Below are 21,061 nucleotides of genomic sequence, written 5' to 3'. Positions count from 1 at the left end.
TGTCCCCTTTTTGAGCAGAGACCTGATGGGTTCAGCTACACTAGCAAAACCTTGAACAAACTTAGAGTAAAACTCGGCGAGCCCTAAAAATGATCTCACCTGATCTTTATCCTGAGGGACAGGGGCCTTCACCACAGCTTCAGCTAGCTCCAATTTGGGTTGTATGCCCTCCCCCGAGATCACATGTCCTAAGTATGTCACAGAATTTAATCCCACTCGACATTTTTGTTTTTTTACTGTGAGTCCAGCATCCCTCAGCTTCTCCAACACTGTGTAGAGAGTCGAACAATGTTCCTCTTCATTTTCCCCATATATCAAAATATCATCTTGAAAAAACATCACATTGGCTATTTTTCCGAGTACCATTTTCATGACCCTTTGAAAACAAGCCGCTGCCGACGCCAACCCAAAAGGCATTCGGAGAAAGCGATAAGCCCCCAAAGGCATCACAAAAGACGTAAGATGCCTTGAGTCTTTATGCAGCATGACTTGGTGGTAGGCCGAAGATAAATCTAACACACTGAAAACCTTAGCCCCTCTTAACATACTAAGAGACTCAGATATGTTGGGTAACGGTTGACGGTCAACCCAAATCCACTTATTCAGCCCCCTCAAGTCCACACACATCCTAACACTTGTTCCTCCATCCTTAGGAGCAAGAACAATGGGTGCAAGCCACTCTGAGGCTTCAATCTCTTCAATAATCCTCAAATCAAGCAACCTCTGCAACTCAGTCCTTAGTGGCTCAACCATCATGTTAGGCACCCTCCTTACTTTGTGCACACACGGTATGGCTCTCTCTTTCAAAACAATGCAATGCTCAAACCCCTTAAGACAACCCAAGGCATCTGAAAAGACCTCCGGAAATTTATCATAACATTCACCACTCGCACCCAAGGAGTTTACCAACATAACTTGATCCTTGGGATCTTTTGCACAAGGATTAAGCATTATGCCAAGATCTCGTTGATGCCTCCATCCAAGCAAATTATCCCCTCTTTCAGCCACATAGACTTTGCCCACGGTCTGACTATCTTTGAATTTGATATGAGCTTGAACATAGCCAAGGACATTCATTTTGGCACCACCATAACTAACAGGGTTGATATCTGGTGCCAACAAGGTCACATTTTCGAGACCCACACACTCATCCCATTGCTTATTACCAATCATGGTAAAAGGCGAACCAGAATCCGCTAGGACAGAAAAACTATACCCATCCACCATGATCTTACATTCCGGCATAATCACTCTGTCAGCATCTATCTCTTCACCATCAGGCTTTACGCTCAAAAGAATAGTGCGTACAACTTCAACATTTTTCTGCAAGTTGCGGTTCTTATCAAACCCCTTACACACTCTAGCGTAATGCCCCTTAACGCCACACTTGTTGCACACTGCCTCTCTCGCAAAACAATGTGGATAATTAGAGAAATGTGAAAAACTTCCACACCTCATACACTTAGGCTTAGGACTAGACGAAACAGTTTTATCACTGGAATCATTATTCCCCTCAGCAGAATGACTGTCACGTTCTCCCTTATTATGAACACTCTTAAAAGGAGTACGCACACGTGTGTCCTTTCCAACAAGTGTCTTGCTATTAATAGAAGAAGAAATCTTCGCTAGAGTATTGCAACCCTCATGATTTTCCTCTTCATCTATAGCATGTACATGACTGGGTTTTTTGACTTTTTCTTCCTTGCTCTTTCTAATTTCTTTCACCCATTTGGAGGTGTTCTCCATCCCCTCCACAATAGCAACAGCTTCAGTCAAAGAAGGGTTTTTTGATAGAAGCTTCTCTTGAACACGAACACTGTTGGTGCACCTTACCAATTGGTCTCTTACTAATGAATCCGAAAGGTCACCAAACTCACACGTGTGGGTAAGAGTTTTCGAAGCTGCAACATAACTGCCAACACGTTCCACTGGACCTTGGATCCTGGTAAAAAACTTGTGTCTTTCCAAGACTACATTGATGCGGGGGCCAAAGTATCTCTCTAGCATAACTAAGGACATCTCATACACATCACTGGGAGATCCATCACCATCACCAATGGGAAGTAAATCCATACTCTCATAGGTATTCCTTCCTTCAACACCCAAATTGTGAAGAAGAATGGCTTGCTTCCTAACTGCAGAACATTTTTCACCTCCAATGGCCACAATGTATGAATCAAAAACATTCTTCCATCTTTTCCATGGTAGGATTGGATCGCCTTCTTCAGAGAGAAAAGGTGGCGGTTGTGACATGCTAGAAGATGAGGCCAACGCCATCTCACCCCACTTAATAAAAATCTACCAGAGACAATGTAGAAATTTAGTTTCACTTGTTGTTTTTTTTGTTTTTTTTAAATATTACTCGTCACATGTAACATGTCATATTACATTCTTGTCAAAATGTTTTAACATCCCCCTAAATATCTTTTAAATAGGGCAAAACAACCAAGTGCAAAATTTTTCTTGCTTTTTTCCTTCAAAAATGATGCTTTTGTTTGACTTAACTTCCACCTAATTATCGTTGAAACAGAGGTAGAACAGCCAAATGTAAACATTTCCTCTTTGCTGTGTATAATAAAGTTTAACTGTTTCACTCGCTCCGTGAAAGCGTCGTCATGGAGATCGAAAACAAGATGGCCACAATGACAAGGCGCGTAGGACGTGTAACGTGAGACGTGCGTTCCAGCATATGCGTTTCACAGGAGCAGGAGCTCGCGGACAGGCTCGTGAAGACCAACGGTGCAACGGTAGGAAATCTCTTGAAATCTTGTTGAATCGCACAAGTCCCAGCCAAACTCACATAAATGAAGTGAAGTTGTCCTCTCACCTCATGGCACTCAGTTAAAAGTCAGAAAACATTATGAAATACGATTCCACGTATTTCCGAAGTCCGAAGGCAGGGGAATTGGTTCTTCGCCGCGTTGCCTGTCCCCAATCAGGCATAAACAACTCGTCGCCAGTGTAATAAAGTATCCGTTCTCTTAAGAGGCTTGAAGTCAATGATTTATTTGACAGAACAGCCAGTTTCAAAGCACAGCACCAACGTTACTCCGTTGCTCTCTCTCCCTCTGGAATGAGTGATGCATCATCCAATACATCACTCCATTCCATTACATGGAGAGTATTCCAATATTCTAAATACAGATCACAACAGCTTGCTTTCTGTTTATGTAGACCTTGAAGCCGTCTTGGCAACATTTGTACTGATGGTGATTGAAATCTTGACTAGGATCTTGATCTGGCGTTTGATGATGTCATTGAAGATGGTCTCGACATAGACTGAGGTTGAATCGATATCAACAATGCATGGTTCAACGTCAACTGAGGTGTCTTCGACGTTGATAACTGTTTTGACCGCAACCTTTGAGGATCTCTCATCAGCCACTGGATTCAAGCTAGCCTGGCTGTTGACCGCTGATTAGCCAGAAACCGGTCCCAGGATGCTTGTTTCCGGTCTTGCAATGTTCAATACTCCATCCCTCATCCCCTTTGGTTTTGCTTTGTTCGCCCTAAATTGGCAGGGTATGCCCAGACGTGGGTCCCTTGCTCACTTTGCCACTGGATTCAAGCTAGCGTGGCTGATGACGGCAGATTAGCCAGAAACCGATCCCAGGATGCTTGTTTCCGGTCCAGGGAAGACATGGCTTGGCAGTTCGGGCTGGTCTGTTCCCATGAGGCACAGGGTCAGACTGATTGGCATATGGTCATGTCTGAACTGGGGTGGCGGAGTGAGCTAAAGAATGATGATGGATTAAACCCAGATCAGTTGACTGGGGGTGAGTGCTTGCAATGTTCAACACATCCGTCCATTATCCCCTTTGGTTTTGCTTCACAAAAAGTGAAGGCATTTTGGCAGGAAAATAAATGTTTTCCTATCGAGAGACGGTATAAGAATACTTCAAGTCTATAAAGACATCTAATGAAACACTCAAAACAAGGTTTTAGAAGGATTTCCGCTTATTTTCAGCAAAAAAAAGGCAGAGCCAAGTGCCCCACGATCCTGTTTCCAGGAGCCAGATAAATGAACTGACCTAACTGTCACCTGTTGGGCATGATGGGATGCTGGGTGTGCAATGAGGCTCCTATAGGCACAGTGTTAGTTTTGTTCCCTAGGGTTTCCCTTGCAGCCTATTTGCTAATTCTGTCCTTTTTTCCCTTTTCATTTTTCCATTAAAAAAAAAAAAAGGGATTTTGAGGGGGCGTTGCTTGGCAAGCCGACATGGCGGACATGGGCTGAGAATGCTCCGTCCAGTCCAACTAAAAATCCTGCATTATCCTACCTCTCCGATGCCATCCTGCAACTCCAATGTGCCCCACTGCTGAGATGCCACGACGGCCCCTGCCTGGGCGTAAGTTGGTTTCGTCCGTGCCGCTGGAGACGATCCGTAGGTGGAGGCTCGGCGGGGCCTACGAAGAACGTGGCCTGGGTGAGGCCGGGGGCGTCACCTAGATCTCTGGCTGACCGGAGGAGGAGCGGCCTTGGCGGTGTGGTCCTGGTGCTGCGGGACCGAGCGGACATTGGTGCCTGTGAGTGCTCCTGAATTGCAGTCTCCCCCGGGGCCGGTGGCTCCTACAGGTGGCGGATCCTGCGGGCACAGCGCCACAAGTCGGTGGCAGTGTCGGTCGGAGGCGGAGCAAATTAGACCGCCGCCACACCACGCTGTCAGTTGATACCCGGAGCAGGCGGTAAGTACGGTGGCTCCTTCATTCTTCCCCCTCCCCCTTCGCATCCCTCTGGGTTCGGTGGTGGATTGAGGCTCCCGCACACATTGGCGCTCTTCGAGAGCAGGGGATAGCTGACGGCAGGCACCCTTTCCTCCTCCACCCTTGAGCATCTCTCCGGGTGGGTGCCAGCAGTTATATCAGACTGCGAGGGGCTAAGTGGTGACACTGAGGGAGGCGTGTTGCATCGAAGGCCTTCCTGGATCAGAGGGGACCCCCCCCCTTTTTTTTCTCCCATTGATACTGGAGGGGAGTGTGTTGGCGACCGGCCGTGCGAGGGAGCCCGGCGGTGACCACGGTTTTTTGTCCGCCCCAACCCTGGTGCAAAAGGGGTGTCCAGCTGAGTTTAGCGTGCTGTTTCCGGGGGCACTCCCGCAATGGGGGCATGACCAGTCCCCGCGGGTGAAGTTGGTGGGGGCCAGCGCTGATCATTAGTGCACGACCTACCAGCTGAGATTGACACCGCTGCTGCTCTGGCCTCCCCCCACCCCCTCATCATTTTCCCACCCCCCTCTTTTTGTTTGACGGAGGCTCGGCAGTCGGGTCGGAACGCGGGGGCCCATTGGCGCTCCTGGGGGGTGTATGAGCTGCTCCAGAGGACATTAGGGGGGACCCCCGTGGAAACCTGCTACCGGGTGCGGTGGACTGGATCCCCTGTTTTAGCGGTACATATGTGAGTGGCCTATAGATCCGGGTGGATTTCCCTCAGGACCGCTAGCGGTGACCCTAGACAGTGGTGCTCCTACCTGATTTTGGTGACCAGTGGTGCTCTATTGATCGTCTGAGCACTGCCGGACGGAGCTGAGAATGCTTCAGAGCCAGTCATGACACGGGATAAGGGCGGTGGAGGGCCACCTAAACAGGGCCCTATTGACAAGTTTACAGGCCCGGGGGCCGCTGGTGGGTCCCCTGGGGGAACGCAAGGTAGCGTGGCGGACAATGCAGTGCTTTTGGCAGCCATTACGCAGTCCAGGGACATGTTGGATGCTAAGTTAGGGGCAGTCGGACGTCATGCTATTGCGGCAGGATTTGCGGAACGCTGTATCCCGTATTACTGAGGCCGAGACTCGCATGTCAGGAGTGGAGGACGATGTCACCACGCTGAAGAAGCGGGTGGCAGCGCTGGAGAGCACCCAACGAGACCTCGCACTGCGAGTGGAAGACGCAGAGGGAAGGGCACGATGCAATAACCTCCGCTTTGTTGTGTTTCTGGGGGGCTGCGAGGGGGGCAACATGGAGCAGTTCCTCAAGCAGTGGCTGGAGAGATGGCTTCCACCAGATTCGATGTCCCGCTGCTTCGTAATAGAGCGCGCCCATCGAGCGCTTATTCAGAAAACTCCACCTGGGGCCCGCCCAAGACCAGTCATCGCAAAGCTTCTGAACTATCTAGACTGGGATGTTATTCTGAAGCAGGCACATCTCAAAGAACCTCTACAATATGATAACACTCGTATTATAATTTTCCCAGACTACATGAGGCTAGTTCTGGAGCAGCGGCAGTCGTTCCTGGCGGCCAAGGCCCGCTTTAGGGACTACAAGCTCCCGTATGCCCTATTGTACCCTGCTCGCCTCCTAGTGGTCTGTCGCTCCTGTACCCATTTCTTTGACTCGCCGGAAGAGGTGTTTCAATGGACTGATGAAACGGTGCAGGTGCGGACTCATACACCACCTGGATGAGTCTGATTCCCCCTTGTCAGAAGTTGCTCGGAGGGGGCCCTCAGTGAAATCGAAGGGTGCCAGAAGATCGCGCTCCAGGCGCCACTCCCTGTCATGCGGTGTGGCATCCCGGACTGGCTCGGTTTCAGGCCAGCAGACACAGATGCCCTGATGGACTCACAAGCAAGGAGCAGAGGCAGAACAGGCTCAACTATGGGCCGGGTCCATTAGTGGGCCTGTGCTAGTAGAGGGAGTGTTATCGACGGATGGGTTGTGAGTTGGGGATCTATTGGTCAGGGCAAACCGGGTCCACCCGTTGGGGGGCGCGGGCCGTTCCCGCCGCGACAGATGCTTCATCGTTTTTGAGGTATAGGGTGGGGGGTTTGTTGGGAGGGGGGTTGTTTTGTTCGTTGATCGCACTTCACCACACAGACAGTTGGCTTGTACATGCATACCGGGCAGGATTCCACATCCCCGCGCACGTAGATATATTATCACATGGCAGATATTCCTCATAGGAAGCTACCGTCCCCGAGCTCACTCCGTATTATCAGCTGGAACGTGAGGGGAGCCCTCGATAGGATTAAACGTGGGACCATACTGCAACAGGCCAAACAGGCTGGGGCGGATATCCCCCTGCTACAGGAGACACACCTTCTGGGGACAAAGGCCCTCTGCCTTCAACGATATGGGAATCAACAGGTGTTCCACTCTGTTTTTTTTTCGAGGGGGTCCAGAGAGGTAGCTATCTTGGTCATCGTAGGGTCCCCTACGTGCATAGTAGGCTTTGGACCGACACCCAGGGGCGCTATATACTCCTGCAGGGCAAGGTGGGGGAGGAATTCCTGATCCTGGGCAGCGTTTACGCTCCTCCTCCATTACAGTGGAGCGTCTTATGGGTATATGGGTGGATATGCCGGATGGGGTAGCTGTGGTTGGTGGAGATTGGAATGATGTCATGGATGTGGACATGGATCGCCGGAGAGAGAGGGGGGTTCCCGAGGGAGGTGGCACCACAAAGCTGCATTCTTTAGCGACAGGGCTCGACTGAGTGGATACCTGGCGTTATTTGCATTGGGACAGTTGAGAGTTTACGTATCTCTCGGCTGTTCACAGCTCCTTTTCCAGGCTCAACTATGTTTTTCTCCCCCGAGGGACGGTGGGCAGGGTGGTGGGAGCAGAGATTCTAACGCGAGGCCTTTCGGACCACCTCCCCAGTGGCCCTCACCATACAGATGGGGCGAAGGAGGCAACCGTTTCGGTGGCGCCTCTCGGTGTGGCACCTCTAGATCGATGACTATAGAGAACAGCTGTGCGACGCTATCGATGAATACCTGAGAGTGAACGTGGGGTCAGTGACCAGGGCCGATTCTGTGTGAGAGGCAATGAAGCCTACTGTAGTAGAGTAGGGTCTGCCATCCTATGGTCACCCGAAATTTTTGCTTTTGCTTCACTGGTTTTATGACTTAGTGTGGCTGTGGGCCTGCTAATCAGACCCACAGCCCTGCTGTTCTCTCCCTAAATTAATGCCAATGCACACTAGGTGCATTACCAATGGGAACTGGTTCACCTTATTAGCCCCTGTAACAGTGTACCCCAGGTACCCAGGGCATAGGTGTATCCAATGCCTACCAGGGGCTGCAGCATGTATTATGCCACCCCTGGCCTGGCCTCACTATTTGACACAACTGGCTGATCACTCAGCTGGGGTAAGTTGGTGTAATCACCTCTTACTTAGATATAGTATATCTATATCTAACATATATGGACACATGGTAACCTATAAGTCACTCCTATGGCAGGCCTTAACAATCCTGGAGGCAGAGTGGTGGTTTCATGTGACATGGTGCTCTGGCATGAGCTGAGCCTGTCTGCAGCTTTCGGAACAACGTCCTTTAGCTGTTTCATGAAAGTGCATTATGAACCTCGCGGTCAAATGCTAACTCTGGTTTGGCTTTATCAAAACATGTCGAGTAAGGTGTCATACGATTTGGTATACTACCCTCTCGCCAATTCTGGCGACGGGGGTAGCATTCCACCCTTCTAGAGGGACACGACATGTACCTAACCTGAAACCCGGGTAAAGTTAGACAGAGCCTCAGCATCTCAAAATGGATGCTGCCACCACAGACACAAGGCTGCCCTCCTGCTGCTGGGAGTCCTTCCAACTTGGGAGGTGTGGACAAAGGGTTTCCTGTCAGGAGAGGTGCTTGCACCACCCCAGACAGGATTTTGTGTAGTGTGTTAGGGAAGGCTGAATAGATTGAGACATGCCTGGGGCACACAAGGTGTCCCTGTGCATATGCCAGTTCAAACCGGAGCTGGGGCTCTGCAGCCCCAGCCCTGGCGCGAAACTGAACAAAGGAGAGGGGGTGTAACCACCCCCCTTCCTGGTCCCACCCAGAGGAGGGACCTAGCAGGTAATCCAGCCCCTAGATTTGGAATAAGAGTAGGAGCTGTGTCCCAGGACTTTGGATCATCCTGAAACTCGACTTAAAGAAGAAGAATCACTGGACTTCGACGTTCTGCTGCACAGAAGACTGAAGAGAATCTCCCTTGTGGTCAAGGAGTGACCACCCTGTGAACACAGGCACCATCCAGCAACTCGATGACTGCTTTGCCGCCGCCTCCCGCCGGAGACCGAGCCCAGAGCCCGACAAGACCCAGACCCCCGGACATCTCAGAGCCCGATCCACAGTCCCTGCAAAGAAGAGACCCGTGGAGGCACCGAGAGACGTGGGACTGGCCATCTTGAAACGTCCACGACAAGCTGACTGCGCAGCACCCGAGGCATCCTCATCGCTGTGCATAGGGCCCTGAGAAGCCCCAACACCAAGCAGCATTTGCACCAAAGACCAGCTCTCCAGCATCCACGAGATCTGCGTGGGGCCCTTTTGCTTTTTGCCACTCGACGCGTCATCCCGGCTACTGGCCCGTTGGCTAGTAGCCATCTTGGCGACGAAATCTACAAACAACACTGCTGGTCTGATAGCTCCAGACTGGCCCTTGCTCCTGTGAAAAGGAGCAACCCCTCTGACCTTGCTGGTTAGAGCACCAAGCTTCCATCGACTCCTGCGTGGCTTGCATTAGCCAAGGCCTGTTTGCTCCAATCGAGAAGCCGACACCGCCATCAGCTAGAGCCTTCGTGGGACAGCTCGTGTGTGACTCCTGGACGTCGTCGACATCTTCACTTCCACGTGGCTGCAGAGACGAGCTTCACTTTTTCACCTGTTGGCACCCGACATCACCTGGTTCCTTCCTGGTTCCACGCCGGTCACTGGCTAGTGACTCTGAACATTGTCCCCTCTGCTTTCAGGTCTTCTACTCTTCAGATCCAACCTTGGATCCACCGGAACTCTTCTCGCCTGGCCGCCTGCAGCATCTTCATCCTCAGGCTCCATAGACCTGCACGACGAAACCCGACGCACTTTGACACCTATGCTCCCGCTTCCTGTGGGTGAGGTAACGCTGGCACTCCGGTGCTCCTGTGTAGAGAAACATCTCTAGTGTCTAGGTTTCCAGTTGTTAGGTTCTGGTCCATCCGGAAGACTCCCTTAGCTTTAACTTTGTGACTTTTCGCACCCATTGAATCCAATAGGCGCACGTGTGTAACTTTCAACACTGCACACGCATCCTGTGGGCCTCCTGGTCACTAACTACCGTTAGCTCCTTGTAGTCCCAGTAATTATCGAGGTCCTAGGCCTTCTGACTTTTCTATACGTGGTTCTTATACCACTATTTTAGTATATGGTTTAGCGGGCCACCCGGGCCCATCCATAATTGTGCAATTTTTGTATATTTAAACATTGCCTTGTTTTAACGAATGTGCTTCTGTGCTCATAAAGAGTATAGGGGATACTTTTAGTAAATAAATACATATATATTTTGAATATATATCTGTGTGGTGTCCTTTCATTTGGTATTCAAGGAGGTTACATATGGTAAAACAGCTGGCTTCACATGCTCTCAAGAGTTTAGCCTGAAGACTGCACTATCCACGCTACCACTAGGATAGCTGGTCTATCTAGGTTGACTTCAACCACCACCATAAGGGTTGCTTGGCATGGTACAAGGTGATCACTAGAAATAGTGAGAAGCATATACCAGGCCAACTTCTCACACCTACCTTGAGGGGAACAGACATATCTTGGTGCGCGGCGGCTCGCAGAACACGCAGGGAGGCGCTTATTCAAGCTGAGGCGGGTATTGAAGATCTTAAGCGTCAGGAGTGAGAGGCCGGCGGCGGCCAGGCCAGGCCCCAATTGCTTTTTGCCCAACAAAATTATGCCACGCTACTGCTGGACGAGGCCCGATCGGCCTGGCTGGCGACGCGCAGTAGGGTGTATCAATGGGGGGACAAATCAAGCAAGATGCTCCACCAACTCTGCCAGGGGGTGTATCACACCCAGAGTCTGCCGGGCATATTGGGCTTGGCGGGTGAGCCAATCACGGGCCCTGGCAGAGAGTGTTGCTACATATTATGCAGATCTCTATGCCCCTAAAGAATGTTTGCCTGCCGCCACGATTGATCGTTTCTTGTCTTAACTTCCGCCCAGGGATCTATCAGCTGCTGTAAAAGAGGATCTGGAGCTCCCACTGACGGACAAGGAACTAGGGACTGCATTGGGAGAGCTCAACTCCAGGGACCGAACGGGTTTCCCAGTGAATTTTTTAAGCGGTACTTTCTGCAGTAGGGAAGGGACCTCACTATCGCGCAGTAGTGGAGGCAGCGCGGGATCGTGGCTCTCGTACCCCGGATTGGCAGCATGCGGAGGTGGTGGTCTTCCATAAGCCCGGTAGGCTGCCGGATCAACACGCGTCCTACGGACTCATTTCCCTTTTAAATGTGGAGGCCAAAATATTGGCAAAGGTCCTGGCAAATCGCTTGTTGCCCCATATTGCTGCTCTGGTGCACTCTGATCAGGCTGGTTTCATGCCTCAGCGGGCGACTAGACATAACATTAGGCGGGCGCATGTCGCGGTGGCGGCCATCCAGCGACTGGGTGTACTGGCAGCGTTGTTGCTAGCGGACATGGATAGGGCATTTGATTCTCTTAGCTGGGTATACCTCTTCGCATTATTACAAAGGCTGAATCTCTGGCCGAGGTTTCTTTCTTATTTGACTCTCCTATATACGGACCTCACAGCGTCGGTGTGGGTGGCTGGTGCGGTCTCCTCCGTGTTCTCTATAGGGCGGAGCACGAGGCAGGGATGCCCCTTGTCTCCATATTTATTTGCCCTTGCGATGGAGCCACTGGCTGCTGGGTGCGAATGGACGCACAGATCCAAGGCTTTGAATGGGCTCAGGGGTTGTCGGACAGGAGTGCATTATATGCGGATGACGTCCTCTTTTTTCCTCACAGATGTGGACAGAACGGGGCTATGGCTTCTGCACATAATGCAAATTTTTGGGGAGAATTCTGGACTTTATATGAAGCCCCGCAAGTCTACGCTATGGATGCTCAGAGGTCGGGAAGAGTTGGGCGCTTGGGCATCGTCGATCCAGCTGGTGGCGGGAGGACTGAAATATTTGGGGGTATTGATAACACATGAGCCTGCAGTTGCTTGGGAGCGCAACCTGGTACCGGTGTGGGAGCGAGTACGTTAAGATATTAGGACCTGGTCCCGCATGCCACTGACTGTCTATGGTAGATCGGCCATATTTAAGATGGTCGCGCTTCCTCGTCTTTTATATCAGTTACAGAACCACCCATACACGATTCCTCCTCGCTGGTTTAGGCCGGTAAACGCGGCTCTTGGGCAGTTCTTATTGAACGGGGGCAAGGTACGCGTGGCCCTGCGGACGTGCTTTTTATCTACCTACTGTGGGGGGCTGGCGGCGCCAGATATCCTGTCATACTATCAGGCGTCTCATTTGCTTGTATTGAATGAATGGTGGTATGGCGATCGGGAGGACCCGGCATATACGCAGTGGAAAGGCGGATCCTGGGAGATCACTCGCTACACAGGGTTTTATACTCGACATCACTGTGGGCCTCATTGCCCTAGGCAACGAGGGTTGTGTTCCAAATCTGCAGGCAGGCGTTGCGTAGGATGGGGTGGTGGAATACACCAACGCGGGAGACTCCCCTCTGGGATAATGGGCGGCTGCCACAGCAAGCAGCCTTGTGGGGATTTCGGGGCTGGGATCACATAGGGATATCAACCCTGGGTGATGTAATTAGGGGTCCACTATTGAAATCCAGGACCTTCAGGCGGAATTTCATATGCCAAGGTCCCAGTTCTTCAAGTACCTGCAATTTCGACACTGCTACAGTCTGACGGGATTGGAGTCTCTGGCTGAGTTTAGTCCCCTGGAGGCCAAAGTATTTATGGGAGAACTCCTAGACCGTAAGATCTCCAGGATATATCAAACCCTGGTTATCCACTGCTCCTCCACGCTACAGAAACTCCAGGAGGATTGGGAGGGGGATGTAGGCCCCTTGGAGGCAGAGGATTGGGTGTAGGCCCAAGCTGCCTCGCGAGGAGCAGCCATAGCAGTGCGCTTGCGCCTGGTGCAGTTTAAATACCTGCATAGGGTCTATTACACATGTATGCGTTTATGGAGGGCGGGTAGATTGCCTCCCCTGTGTGTCTCCGATGTGAGCGGGAGGAAGGTACATGAATACACACGGTTTGGCAGTGTCTCTCCTTAGATCGTTTCTGGAGGGGGTTTTCAATTGTTTGTCGGAGGTGCTGGGATGGGCTCTTCCCCGCTCGCCGAAACTATCGCTCTTACACGTTATGGAGGGGATAGGCGGAAACGTCTATAAACGTCACTTGTTGTTGTTGGGTCCTACATTAGCCAAAAGGGACATAGCGAGGGCGTGGAAGGCACCGAGGCCCCCTGCATTGGCCGCATGGAAGAATGGCCTGGACTTTTGCATCGGCCTTGAGAAACCCATCTTCATTGCTAGGGGGTGCCCCTTAAAATACTTTAAAATATGGAAAAGGTGGGCGGTCTATCGGGGATTGCTCCTAGACCCGGTTCCGATAGAACGGGACACGCGTTTATAAGATTAGGCTCGTAGGGGAGGATTCAGGGAGAGGGGTGGGTGGTGGAACTTTGGTGGGTATCTGTATTCTAACATTGGAATGGTTCTGTTTAGAGGGGGTGTATAGTGCGATCGGGGGTAAGGGTTGGGGGGGGTGTTAGATCTTGATGTATTACCTTTCATTTTTCTTGGGTACTACTCTGCAAAATGTCACAGTCAATGATATATGTTCTGAGTGTGCGGATGTCCCTGGGGTACAGGGCCCTGCAGTATATCTGCCGCTTGACAAATAAAATTTGTTTTAAAAAAAAAAAAGGGTTTGTGAAAGATTCTCTATAGTCACTTATATTTTTCAGTTTGTTTTTTAACTTTCGCTGTCACGCTTTCTCGTCCGCCACAGTCATTTAGCGGCTGATTGAGTGGAGAAAACTTTTCTTCCCCTGCCTCACTTCCTGATTGTCACGCTGCCATTCTGTGGGTTAGCAGTTTAGCTGCTCCCCATTATAACACATAAAAAGCCGATGCAGGCGTAGTCTCAGCTCAGGCAAGCATTAGAGATCCCGGCATTTTTAAATGTTTAATTTAGGGCGATTTTATTAATTGTTACTTACTGTTTTTGGTATTTAACTTCCGCCGTCACGCTTTCCAGTCTGCCGCAGTCATTTGTGGCTGATTGAGCTGAGAAAGCATGTCTTCCCCTGCCTCACTTCCTGGGTGTCATGCCGCAATATTGTGGGTTAGCAGTTTAGCTGCTCGCATTTTAACACACAAAATGCTGATGTCGGCGCGGACATGCTTATACTGGACAGAGTTTTAAAATCAGGTGGTGGAATTGCCATTGTTTACCCAAATTCCATCTGAGTCACTATGGTAGATACCTTAGTTACAGACTGGATTGAATTAGGTATATTTAAAATCGAATTATCTCCAAAGGATTGCTAGAAAGGTGCACTCTTATACTTACCTCCAGGACCAAAACAAGTGTTTAGCCGGCATATCAAGTTATAGCGACCCATGTTTGTCAGCCCAACACTTTCTTTTATTAGGTGACTTCAGTTACCATGGAGAAGACTCCTGTAATTCAGAAGCTGCTCAGCTCATCTCAGATTTAGAGAGGCTGGGCTTGTATCTGAAAATTAAAGGCCCTACTCATACCGCAGGCCACACGTTTAATTTGATATTTACGAATTCCTACTTAGTTACCTGCAATTCTCCTTTATTTTTCATCTGGACGGACCTTTGTATAATATGTTTTCAAACTCTAAAAGTGATGGAACTGGAAAACATAAGACATCCAATAAGACAGCATCCCGGCAGTGGCGAGCTGTCCTTCCGGATTCTTTTTCTGGAGTCTTTGAACCTCTTATAGGATCCAAGGTTCCAGAAGTAAGTTTGGCTATTACAGACTACAATAAGTCCTCAGTGTCTGCTTTTGACAGTATTGCTTCACTCAAAATCAGCGCCATTACCAAACAAAGATTCCATACTCCTTGCTACACCACTGAGCTAAAGCATGAAAAATCCACCTGTAAATAATTAGAGAGATGATGGTAACAGACAAAAAATCTAAACGATAACGACATTTATAAAGCTGACATCTTTGCATATCACGGCAATCTTAAGATAGTGCGAAGATGCACGTCACTAAACAAATTGAATACGCAGCAAACTCATCAAAAGTACTTTTTAAAGCCCTTAATGATTGTATTAATCCCCACGCCTGTCTCTTACCTACTCAGGTCTCACAAGAATTATATGATTCCATTGAATACAACAGAGGTATCAGACGTTTTCTGTCCTCCAAGATCAGTGCAAAGTTGTGATAAATGTTGATGCGTTTCCGTCCAAGTGTGATTACAGTTTAGAAAATGTTGAACTATTCTCCCTTGAGCATGTCCAGAAAGCCTTAGAGAAGGCTAAATCCGGCTCTCCTCTGGACCCATGTCCACCTAGGGTTATTGCCCTACTTCCTTATCAGCTTTCACCAACAATTCAGTCACTGTTTACCCTAACAGTAGAAACTGGAAATATTCCAATCAGGGTTTAGGTCTTCCCACAGTATTGACACTGCACTGTTAGCAGTCACTGATTTATTAAGACTCTCGACTCAGGATCAACAGCTATGTTAGTACTGCTGGATTTGTCTGTATGTTTTGATACTGTGTCGCATACTAGGCTGCTACAGAGACTGCACGAAATACGCATTCACTGGATAGCGCTCAAATAGTTCCAAGATTTTTTAGGAAATAGAACCCAAACAATCTCTCTCGATCCATTTAAATCCCGTACCATGAGGATTGACACAGGTGTTCCACAGGAATTCAGTCTCAGCCGTACCTTATTTAATATATATATGCTCCCCTCGCCAAGATTGCTGAATCTTTTTGCTTCGAAATGATATACGCGTATGACTCACAGTTAGTGAATAAAGCTAAAGATCACTTTGCCAAGGGAATGATGGTGATTTCGGGATGGATGACATTCAATTGTCTATAGCAGAATGTGGCAAAATCCGAGATCATGCTGTTTGGTAAGCCCCAATAACTCTGGTCAGATGAGTGTTGGTTGCCCAAATTAGGTGCTGTCCCCCACCCCCTAGGCAGGTACTCAAAAATCTTGGAGTGAAAAGAGATCAAGCTGTATCCATTAAAGAACAAGTTCTATCTACTACAGGCACTTGCTTTAATACAATGCGCCTACTAAGGAGAGCCTTTCAATTTTTTCCCATTACAGCTAGAAAATATTAGTCCAGGCACTGATAATTGGCAGACTGGACTATGGCAAAGCTCTATTGGTTTCAGCAAATGAGGCACTTTTGTCCAAATTACAAGAGGTACAAAATGCGTCCGCGCGGCTTGTCTGTAACATCCCTTCGGGCTCTGCTTCTATACCGCTGCTGAAATTACTACACTGGTTACCAGTAAGGCAAAAAGACGCATCTTTAAAATTTGTTGCCTGACACATAATGCATTGGGTAAAGTTCTGATATTACCTGAAGCAGAAACTCAGACGCTACTCCCCAGCTAGGAATCTAGGATCTATGGGCAAAGCTCTGCTGACTGTACCTCGTATATTCGATTGACAAGATGAGGAGGCAGAGCCTTTTCCTGCCTGGTCCCTGTATACTGGAATAATGTACCTCTTTGTCTACGTCTCTGCACGGATTATAATAAATTCAGAATAATACTAAAGATTTTTCTGTTTTGATGGCGCTCTTTTTTGCCTGAGACTGCATTAAATACGAAGATACCCTTCCTGGGGTGATTCGCTCATTATATAAATTCAAATAACTTCTAATAATATTTGGCTTCTTTTTTTAAATGAAAATAAAATAATTTTTGCCTTTAGGCTTTTTATAGGCTGCAAATAGATTACATGAATGTATATATTTTTTTCAAGTGTTCCAGGGTCCAGAGCGTGGGTGGGATTATTTAGTGCTTATTACTATGGTGAGGATTCCCCTGAAAGAGAACTAGGATTACGCATAAGCAGCTTTGCCTTTTCAAAGGATTTTCCAATGCAAAACGCATTATAAAAATGTTTATTGCAAAATCTAATTTGGCACCAAGAAGAAATATTGACTATGTTATGGTTTGAAAGTAGTCACATGAGCAGGTGAATACATGAGTTTCTTTCTGTTTGCTATGTTTTGCAGGGTGCACTGATGACATTGTGACCAGCGACCACTCACCGGTGTTCGGGACGTTTGAAGTTGGGGTGACCTCTCAGTTTGTTTCCAAGAAAGGTACAATAGGAGGTTTTAGTTACCACTGTTGTGTAATTAGCAACCTGTGAAGCAACAGTGTTAATAACATTGGGTATGAACCACCACACCAGAGTTCATACCAGCACGTAAAATTACACCATACCATACCAGAGCACTGTATGTGGGATGTTCCTTCCTAATTGCTCCAGTAAATTGGGTGGAGTTCCTCCAGATCTCATTATTTGATTTGCATACCTCATGTTGTATCGCACTGTCCAATGCTTTAGTGAGCATCACCTCTGTAATGTCCATCTGATTATGTTCTAGGTCTCCTAAAGTCTTCAGAACAAGCTTTCATAGAGTTTGAAAACATTGAAGCCATTGTAAAGACTGCCAGCAGGACCAAGTTCTTTATTGAGTTCTACTCAACGTGCCTTGAAGGTAATTTACTGGTGGAAACAGATGTGCAGTTTATCATTCCCACTCCTGCCTGAAGCTGATGGGTTGGGAGGGCTAGTCAAATGATTGTATGCAGAAAAAGAGGGTAGGGCCTCCAAGAAGATACGGTTGGTGTCCTCATACTGCTGAACATAAATTGTAGTCCTATCTTTCTGTGAAGCCAGCTTGCATATTGGTTGTAGTTCGAGCAGTCAACAGTTTGTACACCACTGTATGCCTCATAGAGGTATTCGAGTGGATGAATATTGATGGAGAAAATGGGCCTACTTCAAGAACTGCAACCAATCGTGAATTGATTGAAACCTCTTTGATAATAGTAATAGTGAAGTAGTAATTGAATTGAGTGCACTAAGCCTTTGATAGAAAGTCATGTTTCAGAACTGCTGTGTCGACAGTTAAATAGGTGTGGGAATCAAACATACGGTTACTGAAGTTTAGCCCTTCAAATTGCATCAAGCGTAGTGAGCAAGGCTTTCTCCAGGTAACATGTTTTTCTGGCAGTGCTGTACAGCCCCAGACCCTCGTAGTTATGAGGAAACTACCTGTGGCTTATATTCCATGGGGAAGTGGCGCTCCCCTCGAGGGGTAGGGTCCCCTGGATGCACAGCTGGCTTCCTAGTGAGTGTCAATCACGCTAGCCTGTTACTGAATAATCTGGCAGTGAACAGAGGCCGCCGAATTACCTACATATACCCCGTTTTCATTTTATCTTTCAAAACTTGTGCCCATTTTTAAATTTTTCCCTGTATGGCGTCTCACAGACACATTCTGGAATTCAGATTTTGTACCCTTATCGTATGGCCCCTCCATGTCACACCACATACGATAGTCCTTTTTTGCTGTCTCACCTTTCCCATGACGGAGTGTGTAGATCACCCCTGCGGCCCACAGGTCATTGATCGTAATGGCAGCAACTGAGACGTAAGCTTTGAACATACGTCTTTTTGTACGTCAGATCAATACTTGCTGCAATTGATTTGGGTGCATATAATATTCCCAACCATCACTCTTGCACCATTCTAAGTGAGCATGCCATTATATAACGCTTAAATATTGTTTTATGTTGGAGACACCCCTTTTACACTTCAGCCTTGTAGAACGTTCTCTTAAGGATATCCTCACTGTGGTCTTACTGAACGAGCAGGGTACTCAGTAACTTTTCTGATAACTGACCAGCATGTTCACTAAAATCCCACAATAGATGCAATGTTTATCCGCATTTGTCTGTTCCACACGAACTGAGCATGTTTTTTTCCGTATCCCTAATTTAATTGTTTAATTCAGAATACAACTACTTGAGTGTCACGCACAGGTCGTTTTTGATACTCTTATCTGAAAGCACACATAAGGCACTTCATACTCTAATCATAGGGCACAAATCGATTTATATTTTTCAAGAGGTCCGAGTTGGTTTGAAATTCTTACAACCTTATCACGACCACTCTGATGGTGGCTTCACTTGTGACGCTAAACTTTTGGTGATGGGTATTCCCTTCGCCGTGACAGCCATTTTCTCACTTCATTTTCATCAATTGTTTTTCAGAAATTATACCCCCTGAAGAAGGGCTGTGTCAGCCCAAAATGCATTGGGATTGTCCAAATATTTGATTTGTCTCATTAATTGGTTCATGGAATATTTGATTTATGAAAAGTCATCACAATGAGAATGTGATTATACTTGAATTAAGAAATTCACAAACAAATAATACCAGCTAACAAATGAAGTTGAGTCTAACTGGATTCTAATTATTATTGGAAAACCGATTACTTTCCCCCTCTGGGAACCCAGCTGTGCATGTAGGGAATGCTGTCCCTGGGGGGAGTGCTATTCCATGAAGTCAGACATGCTTTTGATCAGAAAGCGATACTATACTGCACGCCCGCAACCTGGTCAAAGAATGATCTTGGATACAAACCCATCAGATAAACAGTGAACCAGCCCAAATACTCTTCTATTCCATGGGCACATTTGTCAGAACTCTGCTTTATAAATGCAGTGTATTGGGGGTTGGTTTATGATAATTTGCTTCCTTAGATGTGTCCTTTCACATGAAAACTGTGTATCCTCGATTTCTTCACACGATTTAGATCATGTGCTGCAAATGAAGGTCATTACAAAACTACAGTTCGGACTGTGTGCCAAAGGGTCATAATAATCATGTTTCCTTATTGATATTTCTGCATACATCATACTGTCCAGGAGCCCCCTTGCTTCCCTTCCCTTCCCTTCTATCCGATTTTAATATATCTTTCTTGTCTTAGAGTACAAGAAGAGCTGCGAGAATGACACCCAGAGCAGTGACAACATCAACTTCCTAAAGGTCCAGTGGTCATCCAGGCAGTTGCCCACGGTAAGGCTGATCCTTCTTTATTGATATGTGACCTTTGGTCACTGCTCAAGAGGCTCGCAAGCAGGGCAACTTATTGTACTTTACTGGTAACAAAGTCCACTGGACACTTTGCGTATTATAAACTCTACCACCAAATAGACAACTATCTCTAAACAAAATATGAACACAGTAAACATATATATGACATATTCAAGATCCATTTCCTGTCTCCAGGGTAATGTAATTTCTTTATTTGCAGAATTACTAAGAATAATGTGTTGCACGTGAATCCGATGACACATGTAGACCACAAGGAAGTGTTTGAGACGAGGGAAGTGAGGGCCAACAGGGGTCATTGATCCCAAAGTGACATTTTTCAGGAATTCAGAAAGTCTGCTTCCTGGACGTAGTGGCAACACAAAATACCTAGTAAACTTCATGGAGGTTTAGTAAATGCGATCCTCGAACAGAACAGACATGTAAAGACTGGGTCAGTGAAAATGAAACAGGCAGCTATTTACGTTTAAGGATGTCATGACTCATTAGAAGCAATCTTGAAATGCTGGATCCACATTTACTACGACTTTTTCTGTAAAAGGTTCAATCTGAATTTACCATCAGCATAGCTATACATATAAATGCTATGGGTTATTGTTTTAGCAACACAAAAAATATGATTGATGGAATGCTGAACATTTCAAATATTCACCCCCCAGTCACAGATCTGGGTTAAATCCATCGTTTTTTTGCTCACCATGCCACCCCAGTTCGGACCCAGCCATTTGTAAATCAGTCTTGGGCCTGCTCCCGTTGGGAACAGCCCAGCCTGAACTGCCAAGACAGGTCCTCCCTGGACCGGAAACAAGCATCCTGTGACCAGTTTAGGGAGATCAGCCCTCATAAGCCTGGCTAGCTTGAAGCCAAAGGCACAGTGAACACAGACCCACGTCTGGGCATACCTTTCCCTCTTAGGGCTGCTATAGCAACACAAAAAGATAATTTTTTTATTGATTCCCATGATTCAATCATGCCTGTTGTCGAGCTGAGTGTCCCTTAGTGACATCTCACTAGCAGCTCTATAATAATTTGATTCAGTAACTGAAAAGAAAACTATTAAGTAGCCTAGTAACGTTATTTGAAAAGAACCAAATTTCAACCAATTGGAGACAATGAGCCTGATAACCACACACTTC

At 47.6% G+C, this 21,061-nt stretch overlaps 1 protein-coding gene across 3 annotated transcripts in view; it reads left to right on the top strand.

Moving 5' to 3' along the window:
* INPPL1 (inositol polyphosphate phosphatase like 1) overlaps positions 1–21,061 on the top strand; it is a 1,340,026-nt gene that overhangs the window by 1,022,061 nt on the left and 296,904 nt on the right. For all 3 annotated transcript variants that reach the window (XM_085623407.1, XM_085623409.1, XM_085623408.1), the window contains 3 exons: positions 17,029–17,118; positions 17,407–17,520; positions 19,801–19,889. In XM_085623407.1, coding sequence (XP_085479533.1) covers positions 17,029–17,118; positions 17,407–17,520; positions 19,801–19,889 — 293 coding nt within the window. The remainder of the gene's footprint in view (positions 1–17,028; positions 17,119–17,406; positions 17,521–19,800; positions 19,890–21,061) is intronic.

This window comes from Triturus cristatus, chromosome 8 (assembly GCF_964204655.1).
Source record: "Triturus cristatus chromosome 8, aTriCri1.1, whole genome shotgun sequence".
NCBI classification, from domain to species: Eukaryota; Metazoa; Chordata; class Amphibia; order Caudata; family Salamandridae; genus Triturus; species Triturus cristatus.
The sequence above is the reverse complement of the archived record's forward strand: the minus strand, read 5'-3'. Positions and strand labels throughout refer to the sequence as shown.